Source organism: Poromitra crassiceps (genome assembly GCF_964638095.1).
Source record: "Poromitra crassiceps genome assembly, chromosome: 2".
Taxonomy (NCBI): Eukaryota; Metazoa; Chordata; class Actinopteri; order Beryciformes; family Melamphaidae; genus Poromitra; species Poromitra crassiceps.
The window spans coordinates 19,530,016-19,555,940 of NC_139624.1; the positions used below are offsets into that span (position 1 = coordinate 19,530,016).

Genomic DNA, 25,925 nt, shown 5'->3' on the forward strand with positions numbered 1-25,925 from the left:
CTTGTAGAACCTGACGCTGCCAGATGGATGGGTTTGCTTCTGGCGGAGTCAGGTTATCTCTTGTATGCATTTCCCTGAATTGATTCTGAATGGAAACACATAGGCTACTGTTTTGCAGCTGAGTCGGTCCTGCTATCCGTTTGAATACAATAGCTTTACCTCAGGATGTCAAATGTGATGTGAGGGAAGTAGCTATGAAGTAGCTATTTACTTTGTGAAAACGTGATATTCTCGAGTTTCTAATAGCAGACATTCTAAAATAACAGATGGGTACAAAGGTCTGGAAAGGAATAAAAGGTTTTGTAATTGATATAATGACACTGGGGGTGTTTTGTAGTTTGAATGTGAACACACACGCCTATGGTCTGCACTGAGCATGCGCGATTTGTGTGACAGGCAAGCAGTCAGCCAGGCGGCTTGAGGAAGTTTGAGCAACTTGAGCAACTTCTACCTGCTGTTGTGGATTTATTAATAATAACCGGACCATAAGTAAGTTAACGCTACGTGCTGTTGTTATTATTGCATGTTGCTTCAAGCGCTCACTCATTCAATTACATCGTCATTTTAGCCTTTGCTAAATGATCACTATTGATCCATGCGTAGCAAAAGCTGCCTGGAGCTATTCATGGAATAACTCAGGTGTTGCTGATTCATAATGCTACAGGTAAGCTGCAGCCTGCTAAGTAAGTTGTCAGCGGTTTCACTTTTCATGTAACGTTTACTATGTGTTAACTGGTAGACAACGCGAGCATTTGAAGGCTAGCTTTTCATTCTGTCCAGAAACAGATTTGACTTGAATGAATTAATCAGAGTTCAGGTCCATGCACGTTAACGTTACTCACCCTGCTAGCCGGGCGCTTCTCGCTCATACTGAGCATTAGCGCCTGGGGACCCACGACGCATTTCCAATCAAACCGCCGCGTCGCTCTCGCGTCTAGGTCTTAAAAGCAACCCTTACCTGAGCCAGAAACTTGAAGTGAAGACGCTATCCGACGCCCAACATCCTCTTCTTCTAAAGAAATATAGTTGCCGCTTCCAAATTGTTCCATAAAATCCACTTTTCTGTCATTGAAAAACCAAAAAATCATTAATCTGCAGCAACCCGGAAATACGACTCACTGTTTACTCACTGTTTACTCACTAATGCCCCCCACACCTCCGGAATGGTATTGCAACTTGCTTGGCCCAAACGCAGAAATGTAGTTGCAATACCATTCCGGAAGTGTGGGGGGCATTAGTGAGTAAACAGGGAGTCGTATTTCCGTGCGTTGTATGCTCACTCCCACTAATTTCACCTCTAAGGGCAACATATTGTTGCTGAAGTCAAAGATGTTTAAAGTCATATTGATGATTGATGTGTTATGTTTCCATTCCTGTGCACGACTAGGCCGACAACCACCAGCCATGATGTCAACAACGGATCTGGAGCAGCTGGCAGAAATAGGTAAGATAAACTATGAGTTGAAATGTTGTCATGTCGTCTACCTATATGATGAAGGATTATTAATTGAATTGTCCAAATATGTAATTGGAAATAGAGACGGGATATCTATTGGGATATTGGTACCGGGTGCCGATACTAACCTACATATCGGATGTGGGACTGACTTAGCCCATCCACGTTCTAATCCAGATTCCATTAATAGCTTGTGCTGGATCCTAAACCCACCGTAACATACTGTAATATGAAACAGTGCTAGTAAGTAGTAGTCGTAGTGAGCAAGTAACATTAGCAGTTAGCTAACTCAACGTCCTAAAGGCCGTTTCTCACTGGTGCGGAATGCGTCGCGAAATGCGATGCTAAATTTCGTGCGGATTTTCCGCATTGCAAACTATACACACAGGTCCGGGTGCGAATTATTCGCATTCCCACGTTCATTTTCCGTCTGCGGAAAAACAGTGAGCAGAGACCACAATGGAGTCAAGCAGTAGTAGTAGCAGTGATGACGACCTGCTCCTCATTTTGCTGAGAAAACAAACGAGAAAGATGAAAAGAAGGTTCTGGGTTCACCCAATTTTAGAGAGGTGCACAGAACATGGCGAGTTTCATCAGCTGGTCCAGGAGCTGCGCCTGTATCACAGTCGCTTCAGGCAGTATTTCAGAATGGGAGTTGAGCAATTTGAGGCTCTGTTGGGGATGATCATAGCCCCTCACATAATGAGGAAACACACAAACTACCGCAAACCTATCGACCCTGAACAACGACTGGCAGTGTGTTTGAGGTGAGCATTTTCATGTAATTTATTTTGTTTAAAAAAAAGCACGATATACGAGGGATCAGTGTTTGTAAACAAACGAGGAAACTGGGGGGGGCGTTCACGCTAGGAAGGCTATAGATGGGCTGTAACGTTACAGTAGGCTATGAACACAAATTGAATCATCACCATGCCAAACAGCAGTGCAGCTCCATACTACAATGTGACGTCAGTTGTAAATAAAGGATTTCATTGGTCAAACGTATCTTGCCGCATCCGAAAATCCGCCCAAGTCAAAGTCCGTCCGGAAAAATAAACCCCCGCACGAATGTTCCGCCTCGGTGTGCAAGGTTCAATTGCAACTCATTAAAACATTTTTTTGCCAATCTCCGTGCCGAATATTCGCGCGAAAATCCGTACCGGTGTGAAACGGCCTTTAACTCATTCACCGCCAATGACGTCTTTGACGTGTTATCAGCAATGGCCTTCCCCGCCAAGGACGTGTTTGACGTGTTTTTGTTTTTATTGGTGCAGCGCCTGCAGCAAACACTTGCCCAGCCTGTCACACAGACACAGGTCCCTGCCTTCAAAGGGTAGCCGACAGCACGCGATCAAACACATACCGCAGCTGTTGTTTTGAAATTGAGCAAGAGGGAAAGCAGAGAACGGGTAACGCTTCCTTGTGCAGACAGGAGAAACGCCATTGAAACGCCGAGCTGGAGTCGCCTTCCTCTGTGCCAGCCAGGAGAAAACGGGAGAAAGTAATCAAGAGATGTGTTTGATCATCGGAGGAATGAGGAAATGATCGATCAGTTTGCGAGGGCGGTGAGGACGTGTTGAATAGCCGAGGGGAAAACGGGAACGATCATAGATATGACAGGGAGACATGGACGAGGACGGTGTACCAGAACAAATCAAAATAAACACAGGAACAGCTAGGCAGCAGCGGGCAGAAGGCACTCACAGCAGCCCGCTGTCCTTCTCAAGAGCTCTTCAGTTGGTTCATGAAATCGCTGGGCTGCTCGCCCTCCAGTGTTGCTCCTGGCCAATCCCAGCGCCACAGGGCGTGGTTATTGCTTATCCTATGTTGGGTTAGAAATCTAAAAGGGGGATCGTGTGTGTGTGTGTGTGTGTGTGTGTGTGTGTGTGTCTGTCTGTCTGTCTGTCTGTCTGTCTGTCTGTCGGTGTGTCTGTCTGTCTGTCTGTCTGTCTGTCTGTCTGTCTGCACACTCACACCGAGTAAACTGTATTGTTGAATGTAAAAAAAAAGCACTTCATGTGTGTATATATATATATATATATATATTTTTTTTTTTTGTCATTTGTGTCCTAACGAATAATATTTACATGTCTGATGTCAATACAGTTCAAAATAAAAGAATTGAGAGTGAGTTATGCCTGAGATTGTGCCCTTTTACAAAAATGCTTTTTTCTCCCTTTTCTCTTCCCAGACAGGCTTTTTTGGTGAACATGGGGTGTATAAAAAGGGTTATAAGTAGAGTACAGAACATGCTAAAAGCTAACTTTCTTTTTGGGGGTGAAAGTAGAGACTTAGATCTTCATTTCGAGGTATTGGACATCACTGTAGTCCTAGTACAGAATTTACTGTGGGTCTTGAAAGATGACCAAACATTATGGAAATACTTGGCCTGTGCCAAAAATGCCAGTCAGATATTGGCAGTGAATGAGTTAATGTCCTTAGTTTTGGGGATATCTTTCTTTTGTCTTATAAATATATTTGCGTTTCTCACTTGACCAAATGTGGTAAAGTGGCAGGGTGTGAGGGGGCACGGTGGCACAGTGCTAGCGCTGTCGCCTGACTCGCCTCATAGCTAGAAGGTCCTGGGTTCGATTCCCACCTGGGACGCTGTGAGCGCTGAAGGAGTGCGTGCCCGTCAAGGGCCTTTCTGCGTGGAGTTTGCATGTTCTCCCCGTGCCCCCTGGGGGTTTCCTTAATGATATAGGAACCAGAGCATGTGAGCGGAGTGGAGCGGTGATAATTACGGCTCCTCGCTCCCGGAGCGGCCCTGTCCACCTGCTCCAGCGCTCACGGCCGCTCCCGACCGCTCCGCTCCAGACCACTCCCCGCTCCATACAGATTTCACCCGCTCGCACTCACCGCTCCGCTCTGCTCAAAAGAATAAAAAATATCAAAAGGCCAGGGTGTTTTAATTGCGTTTAAACGCCTGGGCAATGGGCATTGCTCACTACAAATAACATGAGCTCAGCTCGTCTCGCAGCAGGTGGCAAGAAAATAGTGGGCGTGCACATGGTCACGCACCGATGCATTCTGGTTCGAACATGTTGTGATCGAAACTGGAGCGGGACTGAGCGGGTGATCGGTGCCGCTCCAACTTTCGCTCCGGTACCACTCTGGTCCCCGCTCACCGCTCAAGCCAAAATCCCCCCGCTCCGCTCCCCGCTCCACTCCGCTCCGCTCACATGCTCTGATAGGAACCCCTCACCAAAAACATGCAATATCCTGAAGTGGTGCCTCCCCTGGTCGTTTGGAGGGAGGAGAACTCGTTGGAATAGCGTGATCCTCCCACGTGCTATGTCCTACCGGTGAAGCTTCCCCTGTCAGGTGAAAAGAAGCGGCTGGCTACTGCCCATGTCTCGGAGGAAGCATGGAGCCAGTTTCGGCTCTCCCCAGATTGGCAGAGGGTGGAGCAGCAACCAGGATAAAGAAATAAAAATGAGCACTAATGTGGGATAAAAAACAAGACTGTGATCAAAATAAAATGAAAAGACAGGGTTTCCTTCCCTGTCTGTTGGTGCTTTCCCAAAATATTGACACAATGAGATTTTGGATAAATAATCATCAGTAATGTGGATATAATGATTAAGTGGGTGAAGGCAAATAATAAAACAGTCTGGTAAGTTCACAAAATTACATAACTTTACTGTAATGCAGCATTTAAACGTTTTAACGTATGCCTATAGACCTTATTCGATTGACATCACTGACGTACTGGCACGCCCACCGCCGCCATATTGTCGACATAACACTGCAGCTCTCAAGTGACGGCCTATGTGGAGCAGCGTTTATAGGAAGCTAGCCGATGTTAGCGTTACCTGTATCGTTCCAATTGTGTTCGGATGGTGACCTGCGTTAGGCACGGCTGTAGTAATGACAGCAATAAAGTCCCCGTGGTTTGTTTCTATCTCTACCGTCCTCAGACGTGAAGGGAGCGAGACTGAGGATACGTCAGCAGCACAGGAGAGATGTGTGGATAGTTGGGAGAGAGACAGGTGAAACTTTCTGACAGCTCCTCACAGCAAAGTCTGTTCACCTCGTTTTTTCCTTTTTTTATTATTACAGGAATTAACGGCAGCATACAAACAACAACTGTGGGTTTTTTATTGCTGTCATTACCATCGCTATTTTGTAATGGAACAGAAATGACAATAAGGCTGTTACTAGTTGTCAGCTGTGTGCGCGCAGGACGGTATGTCAACAATATGGTGCCGTCCAGGGTTAGCGAATAAGGTCTATATTGGCTATATTGCCCAGGCCTAAGGCCCGGTTCCATATAAGAGCAGCTGCAGGGTCTGCTAACAGTAGCTTTGATATGATTCAAAGGTCTAGGCAGGAGCACATTCCTTCATTCAGTCACTGCCAAGCGATCAGAGAATGAGCAGCCAAACGATCAGAGAATGAGCAGCCAAACCTGAGCAGTCATTTACAGCAAGTTGTGAAACAATGCTTTGACCAGACAGAGAGCCTTTAACACCAAAGCCAAGTCAACCTCCACTGACTGCTGGATTACATGTTACAACTGAAATATCTTCCAAAAAGTCCTGGACCCACTTTCTGTTCAAACCAGTGGTTACATTTTTCGGGCAATGTTGATTGGCCTAATTATCAATATCAAAAGTAGACCTAATTATTGTAGTAACCTCAATGTTTACAGAATTGTAAAATGGGCCGAGAGTAGGGCTGGGCGATATGGCCTCTAAAGAATATCGCGATGTTTTTCGGCTATATCGCGATACACGATATATATCTCGATATTTTTGAAATCTCTCATAAATGCTCAATTTAACCCTTCAGGGTTCATACACATTTTGACCAATGGATTTCCATGACTTTTCCATAAGTTCTTAACCTGTATTTTATGCACACCTGGGGTAAAAAAGAAGAAGAAAGGGCAGATAGTGAGCAAAGATGGATTATTTAATATTCCATAGCTCTGACCTAAGCAAATCTGACATCACTGTGAACACAAACAACACTTCTGAATATGATTGTTTTAGTAAAGTGTATCACTCAATAGTCAATAAAAAAAATAATGGCTTTTATAGAACCGAAAGCCTAGCTGCTTAGTCTGCAGATAAAACATAAAAAATTACATTTAGACTCTGTGGCTTTATTGGCATGACGGCAACATATAAGCGGTCTGAATTTTGCATTGGGGCCAGTTCTATAGTGGGGAAAGCCTCACTGTATACGCCATCATATCTGTGTCGTTTCACTTTTGACTGAAAAATGATGCCTCTAGTCTAGATTAAAGAAAATACACGTATGTGATGTTGACTTTTACAGTATGTAGGCTATGTGCGCATTCGTTTTCCTTATAGATCATGACTGCCCTGCAGCTAGCTACGTTAGCTTGCATGTAACGTATTAGCGTTAGTTGCTTTTATAGACAAACCCTGGACGTTTCATTTTGAGTAATGCATGAGGTTCTCCATGGTTTACGCCAGCTCTGGGAGTATGAAGTGCTTTAAATGCGGGGATTTTGGTCACAACAAGCTTGTGGAGCGCTGCCCTGCAACTAGGTAGCCTAACCAGCTAGCTAACGTTAGCCCCGACCACAACAGGCAGCTAACGTTAACGCTAAACAAATCCGCTGCCTCATCCCCACGTTTGGTTTAACGTAACGCCAGCTCAGACTTTCCCCTAATCTCAGAAACCTTGCGGGACATGTATTGCAAATCGCAATAGTGGTTGTTTTGTTATCATTTGAAACTGTCAACAGCTACACTGGAGGCGGCCATGTTTCGCTAACTGCGCCTGCTTGGGTTGGTTGGTGCGGACGGGTGATTTCGAATCGCACATAGGTTAAGGACGGGTGTGTCTGACGCGGTTTGACGCGTTTGACGTATCCATGTGATTCCCCCTCCCTTTTGAGTGTGACAGAGCTCTCGCTTGAGAGGGAGAGCTGGCAAGAGGAAACGTGAAGCGAGTCATGCCGGTGGCTTAAGTTATAAACAATGCGTGACAAATTATACTCGAATGTTCGCGATATAGTCATTTCTACATCTCACGTGGCACAAGCCGCGATACATCGAGTATATTCGATATATCGCCCAGCCCTAGCCGAGAGATAATGAAGTTTTGGATTGGGGTGTTTTGAGAGGGGGGTCGTCTTGCGTGGGACCATTACATCACCTCACAACTTGGGTTCCACTTTGAGAAACATGTCAAAGAGGCTGTGTGTGTGTGTGTGTGTGTGTGTGTGTGTGTGTGTGTGTGTGTGTGTGTGTGTGTGTGTGTGTGTGTGTGTGTGTGTGTGTGTGTGTGTGTGTCAATACCCATCAGTCAGGCCAGAGAAATAGTGCAGCTTCTCCTGGTAAACATAGTAAATCAGCCATATTCCAGTCAGTCCAAACAGCTTGGCACGTGTAGCATTTCCCCACTATCTCACAGGCACTGTACTGTATTTACACTAGAAGGCTTCCTGGACCACTGCAGGATAAACATTGATAACTGCCATAGATTACGCTGAAGGTTTCCACCCAGTGTTTTTGGGTCTGCTCTAGTCTTTCCCCCCTAAGAATCTGTTTTGGAATGGTAAAAACAACAGCAGATAAGGGCATTCTTCAGGAAATGGTAGGTGGTGTCATACTGTATGGCAGGGATACTCAACTTGCTTTGCCCGGGGGCCACTTTCGTGAAATGATAGAAGGCCAGGGGCCAGTTAATAAACAAACAATATACATTTTTCTGTAGCGGATTGTAGGTTTTTGGGGTGTCAGCCGGAGTTTAGTCTGACAATGTTGTGCACACCGGATAGTTAGTTAGGTTAAGTTAGTTAGGTTAAGTACATATAAGTGCCTGGGTAGCAAGCAGACGGCGGTATTTGACAATTTAGCAGCTAAATCATAGATTATTGAAAGATATTCCATATTCCAGACTGAAATGCTACAACAGAAGTGGAGTATTGGCCAGAATGACATGAACATTTGGACACTTATTCAGCGGGTATCTTGCATGTTGCGTTCAGGTGCACTGTAAAAAAATATATATATATACAGTATATATATTTTTTTTTTTGCAATTCCATCGCGGGCCACACAGCGCCGGCCCACGGGCCGCAAGTTGAGTATCACTGCTGTATGGGATTGCTTTTTCCTATCATGGTATTTCTCATCATGAATGAAAACATCATCTCATACCTGCCAACACTTTTCACACCATTCTCCCTATTTTTAACCCTATTTTTCCTGCTATGAACTTAATCTCCCGATTTCAGTCACATGGCTGTAGTGGGCTAAGTGTTAAAGCCAGAGAGAAGTGGTGTCATATGAAACTGGCCTGGGCTCACCTCAAGATATCTGAATGAAAATGGGTTCTATGGATACCCACAACAAGTCTCACCTTTACCGTTAGTGTAGCATGAGCATTTTTCAACAAGGCAGCATAAATTGACAGAACAATGAATCACATCACTGATGGAGCTTTGATTTTGATTTTGACCTGATTCTTTGATGTCACGTCACCATGGTATTTGTGCTTCGCAAAATGTTTGACCTGACGTTAAATGGCCATTTCTGGATCAGGAATCCTAACCGGTAACGCATAAAGGGAAATCACTGTTAAATATCATCAATATATTCAATATATTCCAGGAGCTTTTTTGTGATGAGGTGTTGCAATTAACTAGATGTGTAACAATAGGCGTATTGGTACAGAGAGGCTTTGGGTTCAATATGCATCACAAAGCAAAGAATTCTGTCACTGCTGAACACTGCAAGTCTTCTACAAGCATATCATGGAAATGTGAACCTGAGGCGAAAAAGAGTGTTTTAAGGTGGATTCCCCCCCCCCTCCCCCCATTTTTAATTCATTCAGAACTTCAGAAGGAAGAAGAGGAGCAGGGCTGTTTGCTGGAGCATCCAGCAGCACCTCCTACCAGCAGCTTCAGCACAGATTCTTCCCACCCATATTATGATGTTGCTCGGCATGGCATCCTGCAGGTCACCGGTCAGCTGTTCTTCATTCGTTCATGTCCTTAAGTTGTAGCTATCGACTGAAATATACATTCTGAATGCTTTACTGCTTTACTTTACTCATCCACAGGCATTATTGTCAAACCTAGAAATGATATGAATTCTGTCATATGACAAATGCATGTATTTTAATTTAAGTTAAGACTTAAAGGTCTGTTAAATTATCCCTTACTTTTATTGACCTGCAGGGGAATTCAGTTTGTTCTTATGTAGAGTACCGCAGGAATGAGTCCGGAAGTAGCACTTAAGGGGAAAAGTGAATGGGATTTTCGCATGGGGATTTCGGTTAAACGCATGAAACAAGGTCTGTGGTTAACAAAAGTTTATGGAACCGCGAAGTTTGTGTTCAGCAAGACCATCTTCACAAACGAGGACCACTTTTATGACTTTTCAAGGGTAAATGTTTCTTCAGAAAACACTTCAAAAGTCATAAAAGTGGTGCTCGTTTGTTAAGATCATCTTGCTGAACACAAACTTCGCGGTTCCATAAACCTTTGTTAACCACAGACCTTGTTTCATGCATTTAACTGAAATCTCCATACAAAAACCCCACTGCCTTTCCCTCCTTATGAATCAGCATGGCTGCGGCTTCTGGCCTAAAAAAATATGGCATCCCTGCCGTACTCTATTAGGGATGCACGATATCGGATTTTATTTATTTTTAATTTTTTTGGCCGTTATCCAATATACTGATGTTTTCCAGCTCTTTTGGCCGATACCCATATATGGACACGTTTCCCCCCTCCCCCCTAATTTCAGAGAAGATCAGTCTCTCCTGTAGTGGAAGGGGGGCGGGGCATAAGTGGTCTATCTGATACTTGCCTGTTTCCTCTAGGGGACGACAATTACGGCCGGAAGCTGATCATCTTCAGCAGCTGCTGCCTGCCTCCGTCCCACCAGCTCAACCACCGCCGCCTGCTGGAGTGAGTTGAGACGAATACCCTTTTTACACCAAAATTACTCCATAGGCTATATGCAGGTTTTGTAAACATGGATAAACCCAATAAGATAGGCCATTGACTCCTTTCATATTGACAGCTGTTCCCTCGGAGAGTGTGTTTCAGCGAAAACCGTCTTACCGTGATTACAGCGCTTTGAAAAACACGGTAAATACTGTCCATCAACCAAATTTGGCAACAGTCTCCTAGACCAGTGTTTCTCAACTGGTGGGTCGGGACCCAAAAGTCTTTCAGAGGCTGTAGCAGGCTCATTTTTAAAGCCAGAGTGAAGATGCTGGTACCATATGAAACTAGAAGACTTAAGGCAGCCATTGGTACCAACATGCCCTGCTAGCTTGTTGCAAAGCGGGCTAAATGACGCTACAAAATTCGGCTAAATTCTGAAAATTGGGTCGTGACTTGATGACTAAGGAAAAATGTGGGTTGTGAGGCTAGACCAGTTGAGAACCACTGTCCTAGACGCAGGCGTGTGATTTCAGTGAGTGTATCAGTACTTTTTGGCTCTGGGTTTTCAATATAAAACTTGGTGAAATTATTTCAGTGAGTGTATCAGTACATTTTCAGCTCATTTGAAAAAAAAAAAAAAAAAAGATAATTTTGGTCACTATAATCGTGGGATGAAATTTTCAGACCATTTCATCTCTAACTGGACGCCTGTTTCTCATTAATAATAATACAATGTCAGCTGGTGCGACTGGCTGCAGACTGTTATGTCACAAACTGCCGTGACACCAGGTTGGATCAGAGTGGTGTTGTGGGAGGCAAGTGTTGTAACGTGTGTGTGCATCGTTCTTTATATTGAAATCTACTTTCAAATTGTAATCCTGCTTGTAATCCCAATTTTTACAATTACCTTTTTTGTAATCTGATTATGTAATCCCGTTACATGTAATCCATGACTCCCCCAGCCTGTATAAACTGTAAGCAGCAGTGTTTCCTCTAAGCCAGTGGAGGTCAGTCCTGTGCCATGGAAGAGTCTGCAGATTGCATTAGATTGGATTTATTTATGGATCACCAGACAAAAACAACAAACCACAGAAATCCAAAGGATAACATGGTAAAGTGAAAAACACATTTCCAACATGGTCTCAAGATGTTAGGACACAAACACACACTCACACACATGAGCACCCCCACACACACACACACACACACACACCCATGCACACGCATGAGCACCCACAAACACGCACACACACACACCACAATCTAGAGATAAGCAATGACTCCCACGTAAGAAAAAACAGGGGCAGCTAAAATAACTATCATTTTCAATTTCATTATAAAACATTACCCTATTCCATAAACAAATTCCTAACCTGACTTCTATAAACTCCTCTCATATTTAACTACTATATTTAACTATAACTTATTATGTAACGGATGACTGTTCCACAACATGCCACGAGTATTACAAAAATGTACTTGTGGCTACATTTTTTTTAATGGAGTTTTCATTCCAACTAAGCCCGAGCTGGTTTGACTGATGAGTCAAACCAGCTCTCTGGCTGAAAGAGTGAAATCAGTGTTCCTTGGCCCAGGACAAGACCCCACTAGCAGGAACATGAGAACGCTGCATAGCATGAGCCCCATCAGCTCTACGAGTGAACAAGCAACTCTCCATTCAACACTTCAACTCCCAAATAACTGTCCCCAAAAACCTATTAACACTGGAAAATGCCATCCGCAGGTATCTGAAGTACACGTTGGATCAGTATGTGGAGATGGACTACAGCGTGGTCTACTTCCACTACGGCCTGAGGAGCAGCAACAAGCCCTCCTTGCGCTGGTTACGAGATGCCTACAATGAATTTGACAGAAAGTGAGTCAGTTCAGTTTAGCTCTCTCCTCTGCTGTGCTGCAAACAGAAAGTGAGTCACCTCACTTTACCCACTTTACCCAGAGGCTATGACTCAAACTGTGATTCATCATTTACTTTTTTCTTTTCTTTTTTTAAGTATATTAGTTAAAGCCACATTTCTGCTTTCATCTGAAGATGAAAACATAAATGCCAACTGATAGTCATACAACCACAATGCAGACTTATACATGTTGGAAACATGTATGCCATTCTATTCCACATGATTTATTATTTTCCATTAGTTTCCATCACTGTCATATCTTTGCCCAAAAGAACATACACCTCTCACCTTCAGCTTTTCTAATTTGATACATCCCAATATCATTTCCATTCAATTCCCATAATCCTGCTTTTCCTAATCAGGATGAGCAGTGGGATGGAACAGGATCTGAACTTGTTCTCTGTGTGCAGCCATGCCTATACATCCTTTTGCACCTCGATGCATTTTTGAGGGTTGAGGATATCTGCATTTTGTTCCAGATACAAGAAGAACCTGAAAGCTCTCTACGTTGTCCACCCCACAAACTTCATTAGGATTGTGTGGAACATCTTCAAACCCCTCATAAGGTAAACGCCTGTTGACTCACACACGGTTGGACATGGCTCAAATTCTGTCCTTCCTATTGTCAAGTTTCCTTCATGTTCTCCTCACAGCCACAAGTTTGGCAAGAAGTTGACATATGTGAACTACCTGGCGGAGCTGAGAGAACACCTCAACTATGAGCAGCTCATCATCCCTCCTGATGTACTCAGGTGCTCTTTCTTGTTTTTCATCAGAAAGATAGCTAGCGAGAGGAGATTGACTCGGGTGTGGGTGTGTGGGGTTGGTGTACTTGCTAAGGTCTGTCCATACTACTCGTCAGTGGTTCCAAACCTTTTTTTATCTTATGAACCCTTTGAGCTGTTTTGCCATGCCAATAGTAGGGCTGTGCAATAAAATCGATACGGCAATATATCGCGATAATTTTTTATCGCGATACTGTATCGATATTTCCCATATTTATTTTTTTGCATAGCCATGTGGTCACTGACACAATAAGAATACTTTTTATTTCCGTGCATTCAGTAACACTCAACACTCAGTAGTTTTGACTAAATTTGTCCACTAAGTTATCAATATAAAGTGATGTACATATTATTACACTACCTGTATGGTACACAGTGTGTTGTATTTTTAGCTCTATTTTTTAATTTTCAGTAAATTATGTAGAGTATTGCAATATATCGCAATATGTATTGTATCGCAATGTATCGTGATACAATCGTATCGCGACCCATGTATCGTGATCGTGAGGTCCTTGCCAATATCCAGCCCTAGCCACTAGTACCCCCTCACTCATGCGTGTTCTTTGCACCACAAAGAAAACACTAATATATTTGTCACTGCAGTGCCGGTGTTTGGGCTTGGGGCCAGTGGTGTAGTCTACGTGCAACGCAGGTAGACGCAATCTACACACTGCGAAATTACTCAGATTTGCGTTGGCGCACTGGGAAATGCGCTATGATACGTATCGTTTTCAATTTCCATTCATAAAATTCACCCTGTGCGCTCTGTGTGTTACCCTACGTCCACACACAGCACCCAAGCCTTGCCTTTACCCATGCTTTTAAAGGCGTCCTTTTTAGTCAATGAGGCTGTGTACACAGGGCGCCTCAACGTGAACCTTCTGTGTACCCATGCCTCGCCTGAGCTGCGCCGATTTTTACATGAGTTTTCAAGCCGACTAGGCGCGTGAAGGCTGTCAAGCCAGGAAAGAAAAACGCGACAATATCCGTGGGAAATGGCAAAGTCAACTGAATTTCAAAATAAAATGGTGTTACAGCGTTGAGCAGAGAGAGAGAGAGAGAGAGAGAGAGAGATTGACGGGTGGCTATCACGTGGGGCTTTCTCCCCGTCGGCAAACAAATCTTCAGGAGACAGAATAGCGACCGAAGAAGCAAGATGAAGCTGATGGCTGAAGCTATTCTGTAAATTTGGGGAGGAACAACAACAAGAAATGGGTCGAATCTCCACCCACTTCTGGCCGAAACCACACCACCCCCCCCCCCCCCCCCCCCCCCGCCGGGGGGGGGGGGGGTCAGAGTCACAGTATACCCTCTGAAAAAAAGGTAGACTACACCACTGCTTGGGGCCTCTTTTTTCCTTTTGTCACCAGGCTCCCTAAACCTGAATCAGGAGTGACAACAACTGGATGTTTGAGCCATTTCTCCATGTTTGCTAGCTAGCTGTTTTACACACAGCTTTGACATGTGTGAACGTGACCTCTTCACAGAATAGTGGAACAGTTAACATTTGCCGGGGGGAACTAGTTGTGGCGCGCACCTACCATTTTAGCAATGGGATTTGAATATAGTGTGTATATACAGTATATATATACTTAAATATTACTTAAATATTGATATCGATATTGAATCGGAAATCGAATCGGGACCTTGTGTTTCAGAATCTTATCGAATCGTGAAATCAGTGGTGGTACCCAGCCATAATCCAGTATGTATTATTGGCATTGGCTCACTGCAGCTGTCAGCTTTTTGTACCAAAGCACACGAATGGTGATGAATGTGGGAATAGACGGGGTGGGCCAAAAGAATGACTTTTAACTTTGAAGAAACTAAGTTAAGCATATTACGTTGACTGCTAATTAACAATAGTGCTTCAGCTTTAAAATAACTCACAATCAATTCAATTAAATTTGCTTTAAAAGAGCTCACAATCAAACTTTTATATTTGCATTATCCAAGCAAGGGTTATGTCAAGGGTTAGCTTATAGAAATACAGTAGATAATCTAGGGCCATATGATTTCCACAATGCAGAAAAAACAGACTGAATCATGGAATTTGGTAATGAAAATGAAATCAAATGTAAAACATGGGATATTACAGAATTTTCCATAATTTGGCTGGAATTGGTAAAAAAAAAAAAGTAGGCCCAATTATTGTACTAACATAAATATATGATTTCATAATTGTAAAATAACCCTAGATAAATAATTTTGTTTTCAATTGGGGGTGTTTTAAGAGGGGGGTCGGTCTTGCGTGAGACCCATACGTCACTTCACAACTTAACTTAACCCTAACCGCTAAATTCAAATGGAGAAAAAAAGGGATTTGGGCAAAAAGTAAAATGGAATTGGGAAAAAATATATAAAACTATAAAACAGATTTCATATATAGATATCATTTTCAGATTGAAGGCCAAACTCCGGTCTTAATCTACATGTATGCAAATGAAAGCAGAAAACAACAGATGCTGTTTTTCTGTATATTCCACAGACATGATGAAAAGTTAGGAGCGGCGCAGAAACATGGCCCCTCCCCCTCGGTGAAACGCCCTCCAGCTCGCCCCCCGCTGCCCACACAGCAGTTTGGTGTCAGCCTTCAGTAGTGAGTGCTGTTTTACCTGATTCACACAGTATGAATGCAGAGGAAGGTGGCCTCCTCTCATGAATTTAGCATCTAATTGGTGAACCGGGTTATTAATGAAATTCAAGGGATTTATCCGTTATCATAAATATTCAAACCACACTGATGATAAGTCAATCGTATTTATTATACATCCACATTTCCCCCCCTTCTCAACAGCATCCGAGAGAAGAATAAAGACGTGATGATACCGCCTGTGATTTCTCAGACAGTGAAGTATTTGAAAGAAAAAGGTGGGTGTCGTGGTGGCTGCTGTAGCGCTGCTAATTGTGATTGAAGTAAATGTAACTGGAAGCAGGGGCGGACTGGGATTATAATTCAGGCCGGGCATTAGATACCAAGCAGGCCAGGCCGATACGGGCCGACGCGCGAAAAATTTGGGCCGTTTGAAGCCCAATTTGGGCCGTTTGAAGCCAGATTTGGGCCGTTTGAAGCCCAATTTGGATTGTTTGAAGCCAGATTTGGGCCGTTTGAAGTCCAATTTGGGCTGTTTGAAGCCCAATTTGGGCCGAGTCCAATTTTACAATGAGATGCACCCACTTTAACCCTGAATAAAGTAATAAACCCACTAGTAAACCAGTAGGCGGCGCCTGGCCTGCTGTTCAGTGAGTGGCCTGACTGGGGGCACCAAAAAAATATATATATATATTTATTATTATTATTTTTTGCAGGCCAGGCCAGGCCACCGGGCATTTGCCCGACGTGCCCGATTATGCAGTCCGCGCCTGACTGGAAGTACAACTGATGATTTGTCAGCACCAGCCCTCCTGCGTTACATAAGCGGGTCCGGCTGTGGTTGCTCCTTGGATGGGAGGCCATGCATGTGGTGTTGGAGTGCCAGTAGGAGGTGCTCCTCCCTCTGGTCTCATGAATAATATCGCCGACCTCCCTCGCTGCTCGACGGCTCCCGCTAGGCTTGGGCGGTATTAAAGTATTACGGTATACCGAGGTATTTAGAAATACCGAAGGTATGATTTTCAATACCGTCAAAACCGTTTTCTATCTTTTTTGTTCAGCCAAAATAGTCACAAGCGTCGTTGCCTGTGCTGCGCAGAGCCTACATTATTTTTATTTAATCTTATTCGCCATTTGTAGGCTACTTTTTAACCGTATTAATAGGCAACCATAATGTGTTACAAGCAACACTATATTGTTTTAAGACCACTTTAAACTGAACCTGTTACAGGCTTGCCCACCATAACGGTGTCCATTTCATTCCTTTAATTGTCATTCTCCATTGAGGACATTGTGCTAGTAAAGAACATTTTCTGAAACATAGACAGGATCTTAGTTATTTGGAGGTAGAAAATAAACCGCAACCCTGGTGTCTCTTGCCTGCTTGCTTGACTGTCTTCTTTCTTTGTATGAGCAGTGAAAGCTAAATTGCGCTCCCTTGTGGTGGTAAATCATCTCAGCATAAAATGTGAGGGGGGAGCACATAATATACTGTAGCCTGTATAATCAGTTAATACACGTTTGATCGATTGAATTCTTAACAATCGATAATTGATTTATCATTAACATCTCTAATTCATATGCATATCAATATTCATGAAGGGTGTTTCATTAAGCATTTATGGCTAATTGTGGGAGTTAACAGGATGGAGGCTTGGTCACATGTGCAACAGAACAAGTTGATTGGGAGAAAGAAAGCATATGCACGGTTTTAGAAATCTGATTATTTCAGTCTCTGAAGCTGGAGACAACTGTTGACAAAAACTCTCTCTTCACCTCCTTTTCCCTTGTGGTTGACGGACATGATCTCTGTTATAAGGATGGAGAGAACCAGCTCCCTTCAAAAGTTTCGAACTATTTGGGAGCCGTTTCTAACCTACCTCGATGAGGTTGGGGGCGGCGGGTGAATTGCCCGGCTGGTTCCTCATGGACCCCTTGCGTGGGACCCCACACACAACATCTTTTACAAGCACATCAGCAGCCTACGTGACTGGTAGCACCACATTATAATATTGAGTGTCCATATGTATGCTTTTCTTTCTTTTCCTTTCCTGTGTCTGAGCCTGTTTGTTTTGTCTGTGTATCGTTCCAAGTAATATTCAAATATTCATATATATATATATATATATATATATATATATATATATATATATATATATATATAGTATACCTATGCTTTGATGGATAAGGATGGAATATTGTGTAAAGAAATAAAGTTAAACAGCAATTTCTGGAAAAGTGAGAACTAAATGCATTATTTTCGAGATTCCTCTCAGCATAGTCAGTGAAGGAATCTCTCTTTCTCAGGGATGAGGACGGAGGGGATCTTCAGGAGGTCAGCTCGGGTTCAGCTCATCAAGGACGTTCAGAAACTCTATAACCTGGGTGAGCATGAGCGTGGGCTCTTCCTCAGAAACGATAACGTGGGTGAGTCACCCATGTTATAGTTTCTGAGGGGCCGTGGGGTCTCCTTCTATAACTTGGGTGAGCATGAGTGCAGGGTCTCCCTCTATAACCTGGGTGAGCACGGGGTCTCCCTCTATAACCTGCATGAGCGTGGGGCCTCCCCCCTCTATAACCTGGGTGAGCGTGAGCATGGGGGTCTCCCTCTATAACCTGCATGAGCTCGGGGTCTCCCTCTATAACCTGGGTGAGCTCGGGGTCTCCCTCTATAACCTGCATGAGCTCGGGGTCTCCCTCTATAACCTGGGTGAGCTCGGGGTCTCCCTCTATAACCTGCATGAGCTCGGGGTCTCCCTCTATAACCTGGGTGAGCTCGGGGTCTCCCTCTATAACCCGCATGAGCTCGGGGTCTCCCTCTATAACCTGGGTGAGCGTGAGCATGGGGGTCTCCCTCTATAACCTGCATGAGCTCGGGGTCTCCCTCTATAACCTGGGTGAGCGTGAGCGTGGGGCCTCCCCCCTCTATAACCTGGGTGAGCACGGGGTCTCCCCCCTTTAACCTGGGTGAGCGTGAGCATGGGGTCTCCCTCTATAACCTGGGTGAGCGTGAGCGTGGGGCCTCCCCCCTCTATAACCTGGGTGAGCACGGGGTCTCCCCCCTCTATAACCTGGGTGAGCGTGAGCATGGGGTCTCCCTCTATACCCTGCATGAGTGTGGGGCCTCCCCCCTCTATAACCTGGGTGAGCACGGGGTCTCCCTCTATACCCTGCATGAGTGTGGGGCCTCCCCCCTCTATAACCTGGGTGAGCACGGGGTCTCCCCCCTTTAACCTGGGTGAGCGTGAGCATGGGGTCTCCCTCTATAACCTGGGTGAGCGTGAGCGTGGGGCCTCCCCCCTCTATAACCTGGGTGAGCGTGAGCATGGGGTCTCCCTCTATAAACCTGTGTGAGCGTGGGATCTCTCTCCTCTATAACCTGGGTGAGCGTGGGATCTCTCTATAACCTGGGTGAGCGTGGTGCCTCCCCCCTCTATAACCTGGGTGAGTGTGGGGTCTCCATCCTCTATAACCTGCATGAGCGTGGGGCCTCCCTCTATAACCTGGGTGAGCATGAGCGTGGGGTCTCCCTCTATAACCTGGGTGAGCATGAGCGTGGGGTCTCCCTCTATAACCTGGGTGAGCATGAGCATGGGGTCTCCCTCCTCTATAACCTGGGTGAGCATGACCACAGGTTCTCCCTCCTCTATAACCTGGTGAACCTGTGAACATGGGGTCTCTCCTCTATAACCTGGGTGAGTGTGAGCGTGGGGTCTCTCCTTTATAACCTGAGTGAGCGTGGGGTCTCCCCTCTATAACCTGAGTGAGCGTGGGGTCTCTCCTCTATAACCTGAGTGAGCATGGGGTCTCTCCTTTATAACCTGAGTGAGCGTGGGGTCTCTCCTCTATAACCTGAGTGAGCGTGGGGTCTCTCCTTTATAACCTGAGTGAGCGTGGGGTCTCTCCTTTATAACCTGAGTGAGCGTGGGGTCTCTCCTTTATAACCTGAGTGAGCGTGGGGTCTCCCCTCTATAACCTGAGTGAGCATGGGGTCTCTCCTTTATAACCTGAGTGAGCGTGGGGTCTCTCCTCTATAACCTGAGTGAGCGTGGGGTCTCCCCTCTATAACCTGAGTGAGCGTGGGGTCTCTCCTTTATAACCTGAGTGAGCATGGGGTCTCTCCTTTATAACCTGAGTGAGCGTGGGGTCTCTCCTCTATAACCTGAGTGAGCGTGGGGTCTCTCCTTTATAACCTGAGTGAGCGTGGGGTCTCTCCTTTATAACCTGAGTGAGCGTGGGGTCTCTCCTTTATAACCTGAGTGAGCGTGGGGTCTCCTTTATAACCTGAGTGAGCACGGGGTCTCCCTCCTCTATAACCTGGGTGAGCGTGAGCGCGGGGTCTCCCTCTATAACCTCGGTGAGCGTTTGGTCTCTCCCCTCTATAACCTGAGGTCTCCTGGATGTCCAGTGTGAGGTCTCCTGGATGTGAGGTCTCCTGGATTTCCAGTGTGAGGTCTCCTGGATGTCCAGTGTGAGGTCTACTGGATGTCCAGTGTGAGGTCTACTGGATGTCCAGTGTGAGGTCTCCTGGATGTCCAGTGTGAGGTCTCCTGGATGTGAGGTCTCCTGGATGTCCAGTGTGAGGTCTCCTGGATGTCCAGTGTGAGGTCTCCTGGATGTGAGGTCTCCTGGATGTCCAGTGTGAGGTCTCCTGGATGTCCAGTGTGAGGTCTACTGGATGTCCAGTGTGTGGTCTCCTGGATGTGAGGTCTCCTGGATGTCCAGTGTGAGGTCTCCTGGATGTCCAGTGTGAGGTCTCCTGGATGTCCAGTGTGAGGTATCCTGGATGTCCAGTGTGAGGTCTCCTGGATGTCCAGTGTGAGGTCTACTGGATGTCCAGTGTGAGGTCTCCTGGATGTCCAGTGTGAGGTCTACTGGATGTCCAGTGTGAGGTCTCCTGGATGTCCAGTGTGAGGTCTACTGGATAATGTGGTTTGTAATGTGTTGTAATGCCCACAGGGAAGCCGGTGAACTTCGCACAGTTAGGTGACGTCCACGTTCCTGCCGTCATCCTTAAGACCTTCCTCAGAGAATTGCCTGAACCGCTGCTGACCTTCCCCGTCTACGCCCAGGTCCTGGACATCGCCAGTAAGTACAGTACTGCACAGTAAGTACAGTACTGCACAGTAAGTACAGTACTGCACAAGCCTCCCACTGGGATATCATGCAATCTACTGTAAAGAGGTGCACTCCAGGCAGGTAAAGTCAATAATTAATAATAATAATAATAATAGAATAAATTCTCGAGGCCAGGTAATATCCGTCAATTTTACACACTAGACCTCTCGCGCGCATCTACGCGTGCTCGATTCCTAGGCTCCCCCGCTGCACCAGCTCGCCCGTCCTGCAGCTGGCCCTCCAGCTCGGCCGCTGCTCGGCCTTGCCTGCAGTTCGGCCACTGTGTGGCCTTGCCTGCCGTATTGGCGCGTGGACAATGTCTCCCTCTCTCTCTCCCTCAGTCTCTCCCCCCTCTCCTCTCCCTCCCTCTCCTACTCTCCCTCAGCCTGTCTCCCTCCCTCTCCTCCTCTCCCTCTCCCTCAGTCTCTCCTCCTCTCTCTCTCCCTCAGTCTCTCCCCCCTCTCCTCTCCCTCCCTCTCCTCCTCTCCCTCAGTCTCTCCCCCCTCTCCTCTCCCTCAGTCTCTCTCTCCCTCCCTCTCCTACTCTCCCTCTCCCTCAGCCTCTCTCCCTCCCTCTCCTCCTCTCCCCCTCCCTCTCCCTCAGTCTCTCCCCCTCTCTCTCTCCCTCTCCTCGCTCCCTTGTATATACTGATGATGATGAGTGTGCTGACTTTTCCATCTTATGACCCCGACGGCGACGGGGCCTGCTGGCCCAGCGCCATGGGATAAACAACATTAAGCCCCTTTTAGATTGTCCCAAAAAGCCACTAATATCCACAAACTACTGTCTTTTCCTTTGGTCTAAAAGTGACCAAGCCGTTCAGTTTAGCTGATAGATTGACCCTGCAGCCTTCCTGGCTGATTAACAGAACGGCTGGCGATATAAAGAGCACACCCGCTCGAAACAGTATATTTTGCACCTTGATAAATGAAGTCAGTGCTTCCAAAAGGCTGAAATCCGACTTTTTGTCTTTACATTGTGTGCAATGGAATCCAAATGAAGGAATATGCCAACAGAAAAAATGTCTCTCCTAGGATGAGACATTAGTCGATTAGTGCATGAGGGTCAGGGGTCAAGTCAGCCAGAATGTAAAAGGAGGTCTTCCGCTTTAGGGCTTTCAAAATAAAACCGTATTGTAACGTTAACCTTAATATAGATTTTTAAGTAATGCTTTACAGCCAGTGTCACTCCATATGTAATCTTAACATCACAACGAGTATTTCGATACAAAGTTCCTGTTTCATTCATTGAAATAACCTTTTTTTCTCCAAAGGTGAGAATTTGAATCCCTTTTTATTCTGAAAGTAAATCACAGTATTTTCGTTGTTGGTTTGGCTTCTTACAGCAACTGTTGCCGTTTTGACACAGCCCAAATATTACTGTCGTGTATGTTTCAGAAAGCCAAGTTAGTTTAAACCATTAAACTAAATTTAGTTTAAATCATTTTAAAATGGTTTAAACCATTTTAGTTTAAACCATTAGTTTAAATTTCTACAACATAAAATGTATTATATTGATTAATTGTTTGTCCGTCCGTGACATATGGTGGCGCTGCCACAGTTTATGTATTGGAGACAATGTCGCGTCAATCTACTGGTTTAGTGTTTTGTGCACGCTGCAGCCACAGTGAGTTCATGCACTGAAACGCCTGCTGCGTGGGAGCAGCTGAATGAGTTGAGAGATGCAATGTTTAAAAAAGTTTGCGAAGTTTAAAAGCCGATCACCCCATGCTGCTTTCCTGTGTTAAAAAAAAACAAAAAACGTTTACAAGTAGTACTTTATTAGTTCCTTAGTTCTGGAAAAGTCATGGAATTGATTTAATTTCTTAGGTCTAGAGTCAGTATAAGCCCAAATAGGGTTTCATGTCTCTACTGGCACAATCTTCAGTTCAGTTTTTCTTTGTTTCTGATTTCAATACATGCAAATAAATCAAACTAAACTATGTAGCTAGTGTTAGTGTCACTATATTAAGAGTAGGTGTGAATGAAACTGAATTCATTGTATTGCTGCTACTGCAGATGTATAAGCCCACGTTAATCCGATGTCTACTGTAGGCCCACTGTCAACAGTTTGCCAGGTCTTTGAAGGCTTCTTGTGTCTTGCAGGGCTGGAGAGCAGTCTGCGAGTGACCAGGTGTAAGGAGATTGTTGAAAGTCTTCCGGAACATAATTTCATTGTGCTGAAGTACCTGCTGTCTTTCCTCCACATGGTAGGTTTTCTTCTTCTGCACCCATTGATCTCATATAGATCCATGTGCAGCCTCTCAAAAAGCCATATTTTGTCAGGACCATACTGCATTGTTTCTCAAAGTGGGGTCCCCAGCAAAAAGGGGAATGATTTATTTTCACTATAATTCCGTCCATAAGTAACACAATAACAGCATGTATGACTATTTTGGCCATGGGTTTCATACACTTTCTGTAATCAAACATCTAAAAGCAAAAACCTTATCAGATGGGGTCTGTGGCCTAATTTGTGTCAGTTTAGGGGTCCTTGGTGTGAGAAGGTTTGAGCAATTAGGCTGGCTGCTAATAATGTCACTAACTTGCACAATGTTGCAGGTAAGATGGGTGTTAGAGCAGTGGTTCCCAAAGTGGGGGTCACGGGAACCCCCAGGGGGTCACGGGACACCACTGGATGTGTCGTGAGATGATTTCCAGAATGAAGTGTTGTAACGGCTCATGTGTGGTTGGGTTGACGTGACGTCAGGTGTCTCAGGAGAGCCTCGCCAACAAGATGAGTCCGGCCAACCTGGCGTGTGTGTTTGGGGTGAACCTGCTGTGGCCCCGCCCCCCTCAGGGCTCTGTGTCTCTGAGCGCGCTTACCCCCATCAACATGTTCACCGAGATCCTCATCGAGCATCAGCACTCTGTGACGGGCTCCCGCTGCCCGGCCGGCCAGGTCACGCCCTGACCCAACAGCGCCCCCCCTACAGCAAAGACACTGCCACAGCACACAGATGCCAGGTCACGCGTTGACTCAACAATGCCCCCTACAGCAAGGACACTGTCACAGGTACAGTACACTGACTCCAGCTGTTCAGACCCCGTTGGCTTAAAGGAGTCAAAAAAGGAGTGTCTGGGGAGCTTTCTGCTGTCTGGATTAATAAGAGATGTAAAAGCAAAAAGCTTGGGAATAGGCACTGTTTGTTACTGATTGATTTTACTTTGGAAAAAGTGTATTTTCTTGTTTGCTAATGCAGGTGGCATACATCAATGCATAGGGCTTCTTTATCCCTTAGATGTGGGACCTTTTTGCGGAAACATCAAGTACTCCACTAAAACTTGTCCAACTGCCTGTTTGCAAACCAAGTATTGTGTCCTGTACTCCTATCAGTGTGTATTAGCTGTCTTGTCCTATCAGTGTGTGTTTAGCTGTCTTGTAATGTCAGTGTGTGTTTAGTGTATTTTGTATATTTTCTTTGTCTCTCTGCTTGTGTGTTTGTAAAGGGGTTGGGGGTGTTTGGCAGCATTGGCACTATTATACACTACTATAACACTATTGTCAATATAGTCAGCTTCCATATAGCCTAATGCAATGCTGATGGTTGCACTGCACGCTGTGTAGATAATCGGATTTGGTGCACTTCACATGAAAATAGACACTTTCTTAAAATAATTTGTTCTTGACTTGTTTATTAATGATTCAATTTTTCATAAGAACTTGGTACAAAAAAGTGAGACTACTCTTTACCATTTACCAACTTCCATCAATCAACTTTTAATGCATCATAAAGAAGAAAAACTACATTGGCATATTTAAGACAAACACTTTCCTATACACACTATCCACTGGACAGTCCCCTTATTAATAATGACAAAGAAAAAACTCTACTTCAACAGCCAACAGACATTTTCCATCTAAACACAAGCTGGTGTCTTCTCCTCGTTTCCTCTCCACCATTCTCATGGCAAAAGAATACATTGAACATTGCAAGCTAAGTAAGAATACAGAACTGGCAAACAATAGAAAACCCCAATGTTTATTTTCTTTTTTGCTCCTTGATAAAAGAATATAAAAAAAGTTTTAACTAACTCTTTTTTTTTCTTCGTTTGTTCAAATGTTGTGTCGTCGTGTATTAAAATAGATCTGTTTAACTAAGCACTGCACAGTTTCCTCCCGGAGAAGATTTTGGAAATGGATGAAAAAAGGCTGGGACGAACACCTCGGGGTGAGGGGTATGAAGGGTGTACTATGGATGCAACATGAGCCAGAGTCCTGCACCGGGTCGGTACCTGCCGGGTAACCCGCAAAAAAGTTGTGCAACGGATATGTATATGTGTGTATGTACTGTATATATATATATATATATACACAGGTAAAAATGAACTAAATGTATGTGGGTGGGTAAGAACAAAATATAGAAGCTACTCTATGTATGCGTTTGTGTTGCGCTCACACTGCTTCACCGTTACAGTAATTTGGGGCATGACTTTTGATTTGATTTATTAGAAAGACTGTTAAAATACATTATACAGCTGTGCGACATTGGCAAAAGTACATCCGTTAAAACCATTCTGATGAGGATAAAACAAACTAGAACAACCGCACCGCGGATCTATGCCTCCGTCAACAAGTGAGCAGTCGACGTTTGACGTTTGAGCCAAATGCGAAGAAATTCCGTCAAGGCGTTACTGAGATATTGCGTTAACGAGCTTGGAAATGGCGTTCGTGAGGTCAGTGACCTTGACCTTTGACTACCAAAATGTAATCAGTTCATCCTTGAGTCCAAGTGAATGTTTGAGCCAAATTCGAAGACATTCCGTCAAGGCGTTCCTGAGATATCGCATTAACAAGCTACAGAATGGCGTTTGTGAGGTCAGTGAACTTGAACTTTGACGACCAAAATTGAATCAGTTCATCCTTGAGTCCAAGTGGACGTTTGAGCCAAATTTGAAGAAATTCCTTGAAGGCGTTCCCGAGATATCGCGTTAACATGCATGAAACGGGCACTCGTGAGGTCGTAGTGACCTTGAACTTTGACCACGAAAATCGAATCAGTTCATCCTTGAGTCCAAGTCGACGTTTGAGCCAAATTGGAAGAAATTCTGTCAAGGCGTTGCTGAGATATCGCGTTAACGAGCTTGGAAATGGCGTTTGTGAGGTCACCTTGACCTTTGACCACCAAAATCTAATCCGTTCATCCTTTAGTCCAAGTCGACGTTTGAGGCAAAAT

General features: G+C 44.9%; 1 protein-coding gene across 1 annotated transcript; it reads left to right on the forward strand.

The window, feature by feature from the left end:
• Nucleotides 1-415: 415 nt before the first annotated feature.
• LOC310772344 (rho GTPase-activating protein 8-like) lies at nucleotides 416-24,814 on the forward strand. Its single transcript, XM_083632123.1, has 13 exons — nucleotides 416-489; nucleotides 1,388-1,444; nucleotides 9,275-9,406; nucleotides 10,268-10,355; nucleotides 12,082-12,213; nucleotides 12,733-12,819; nucleotides 12,907-13,005; nucleotides 15,527-15,637; nucleotides 15,836-15,909; nucleotides 17,939-18,016; nucleotides 20,591-20,719; nucleotides 22,855-22,958; nucleotides 23,459-24,814. The coding sequence occupies exons 2-13, from the start codon at nucleotides 1,405-1,407 to the stop codon at nucleotides 23,660-23,662; spliced, it is 1,278 nt and encodes a 425-aa protein (XP_083488249.1). The 5' UTR covers nucleotides 416-489; nucleotides 1,388-1,404; the 3' UTR covers nucleotides 23,663-24,814.
• Nucleotides 24,815-25,925: the final 1,111 nt, after the last annotated feature.

Excerpts from the sequence above, each read along its gene's own strand:
- LOC310772344 (XM_083632123.1), top strand. The coding sequence starts at position 1,405 with ATGATGTCAACAACGGATCTGGAGCAGCTGGCAGAAATAG. Across the intron at positions 10,356-12,081 it reads AACCACCGCCGCCTGCTGGA|GTATCTGAAGTACACGTTGG; the intron begins GTGAGTTGAGAC and ends TGCCATCCGCAG. Across the intron at positions 12,214-12,732 it reads TACAATGAATTTGACAGAAA|ATACAAGAAGAACCTGAAAG; the intron begins GTGAGTCAGTTC and ends ATTTTGTTCCAG.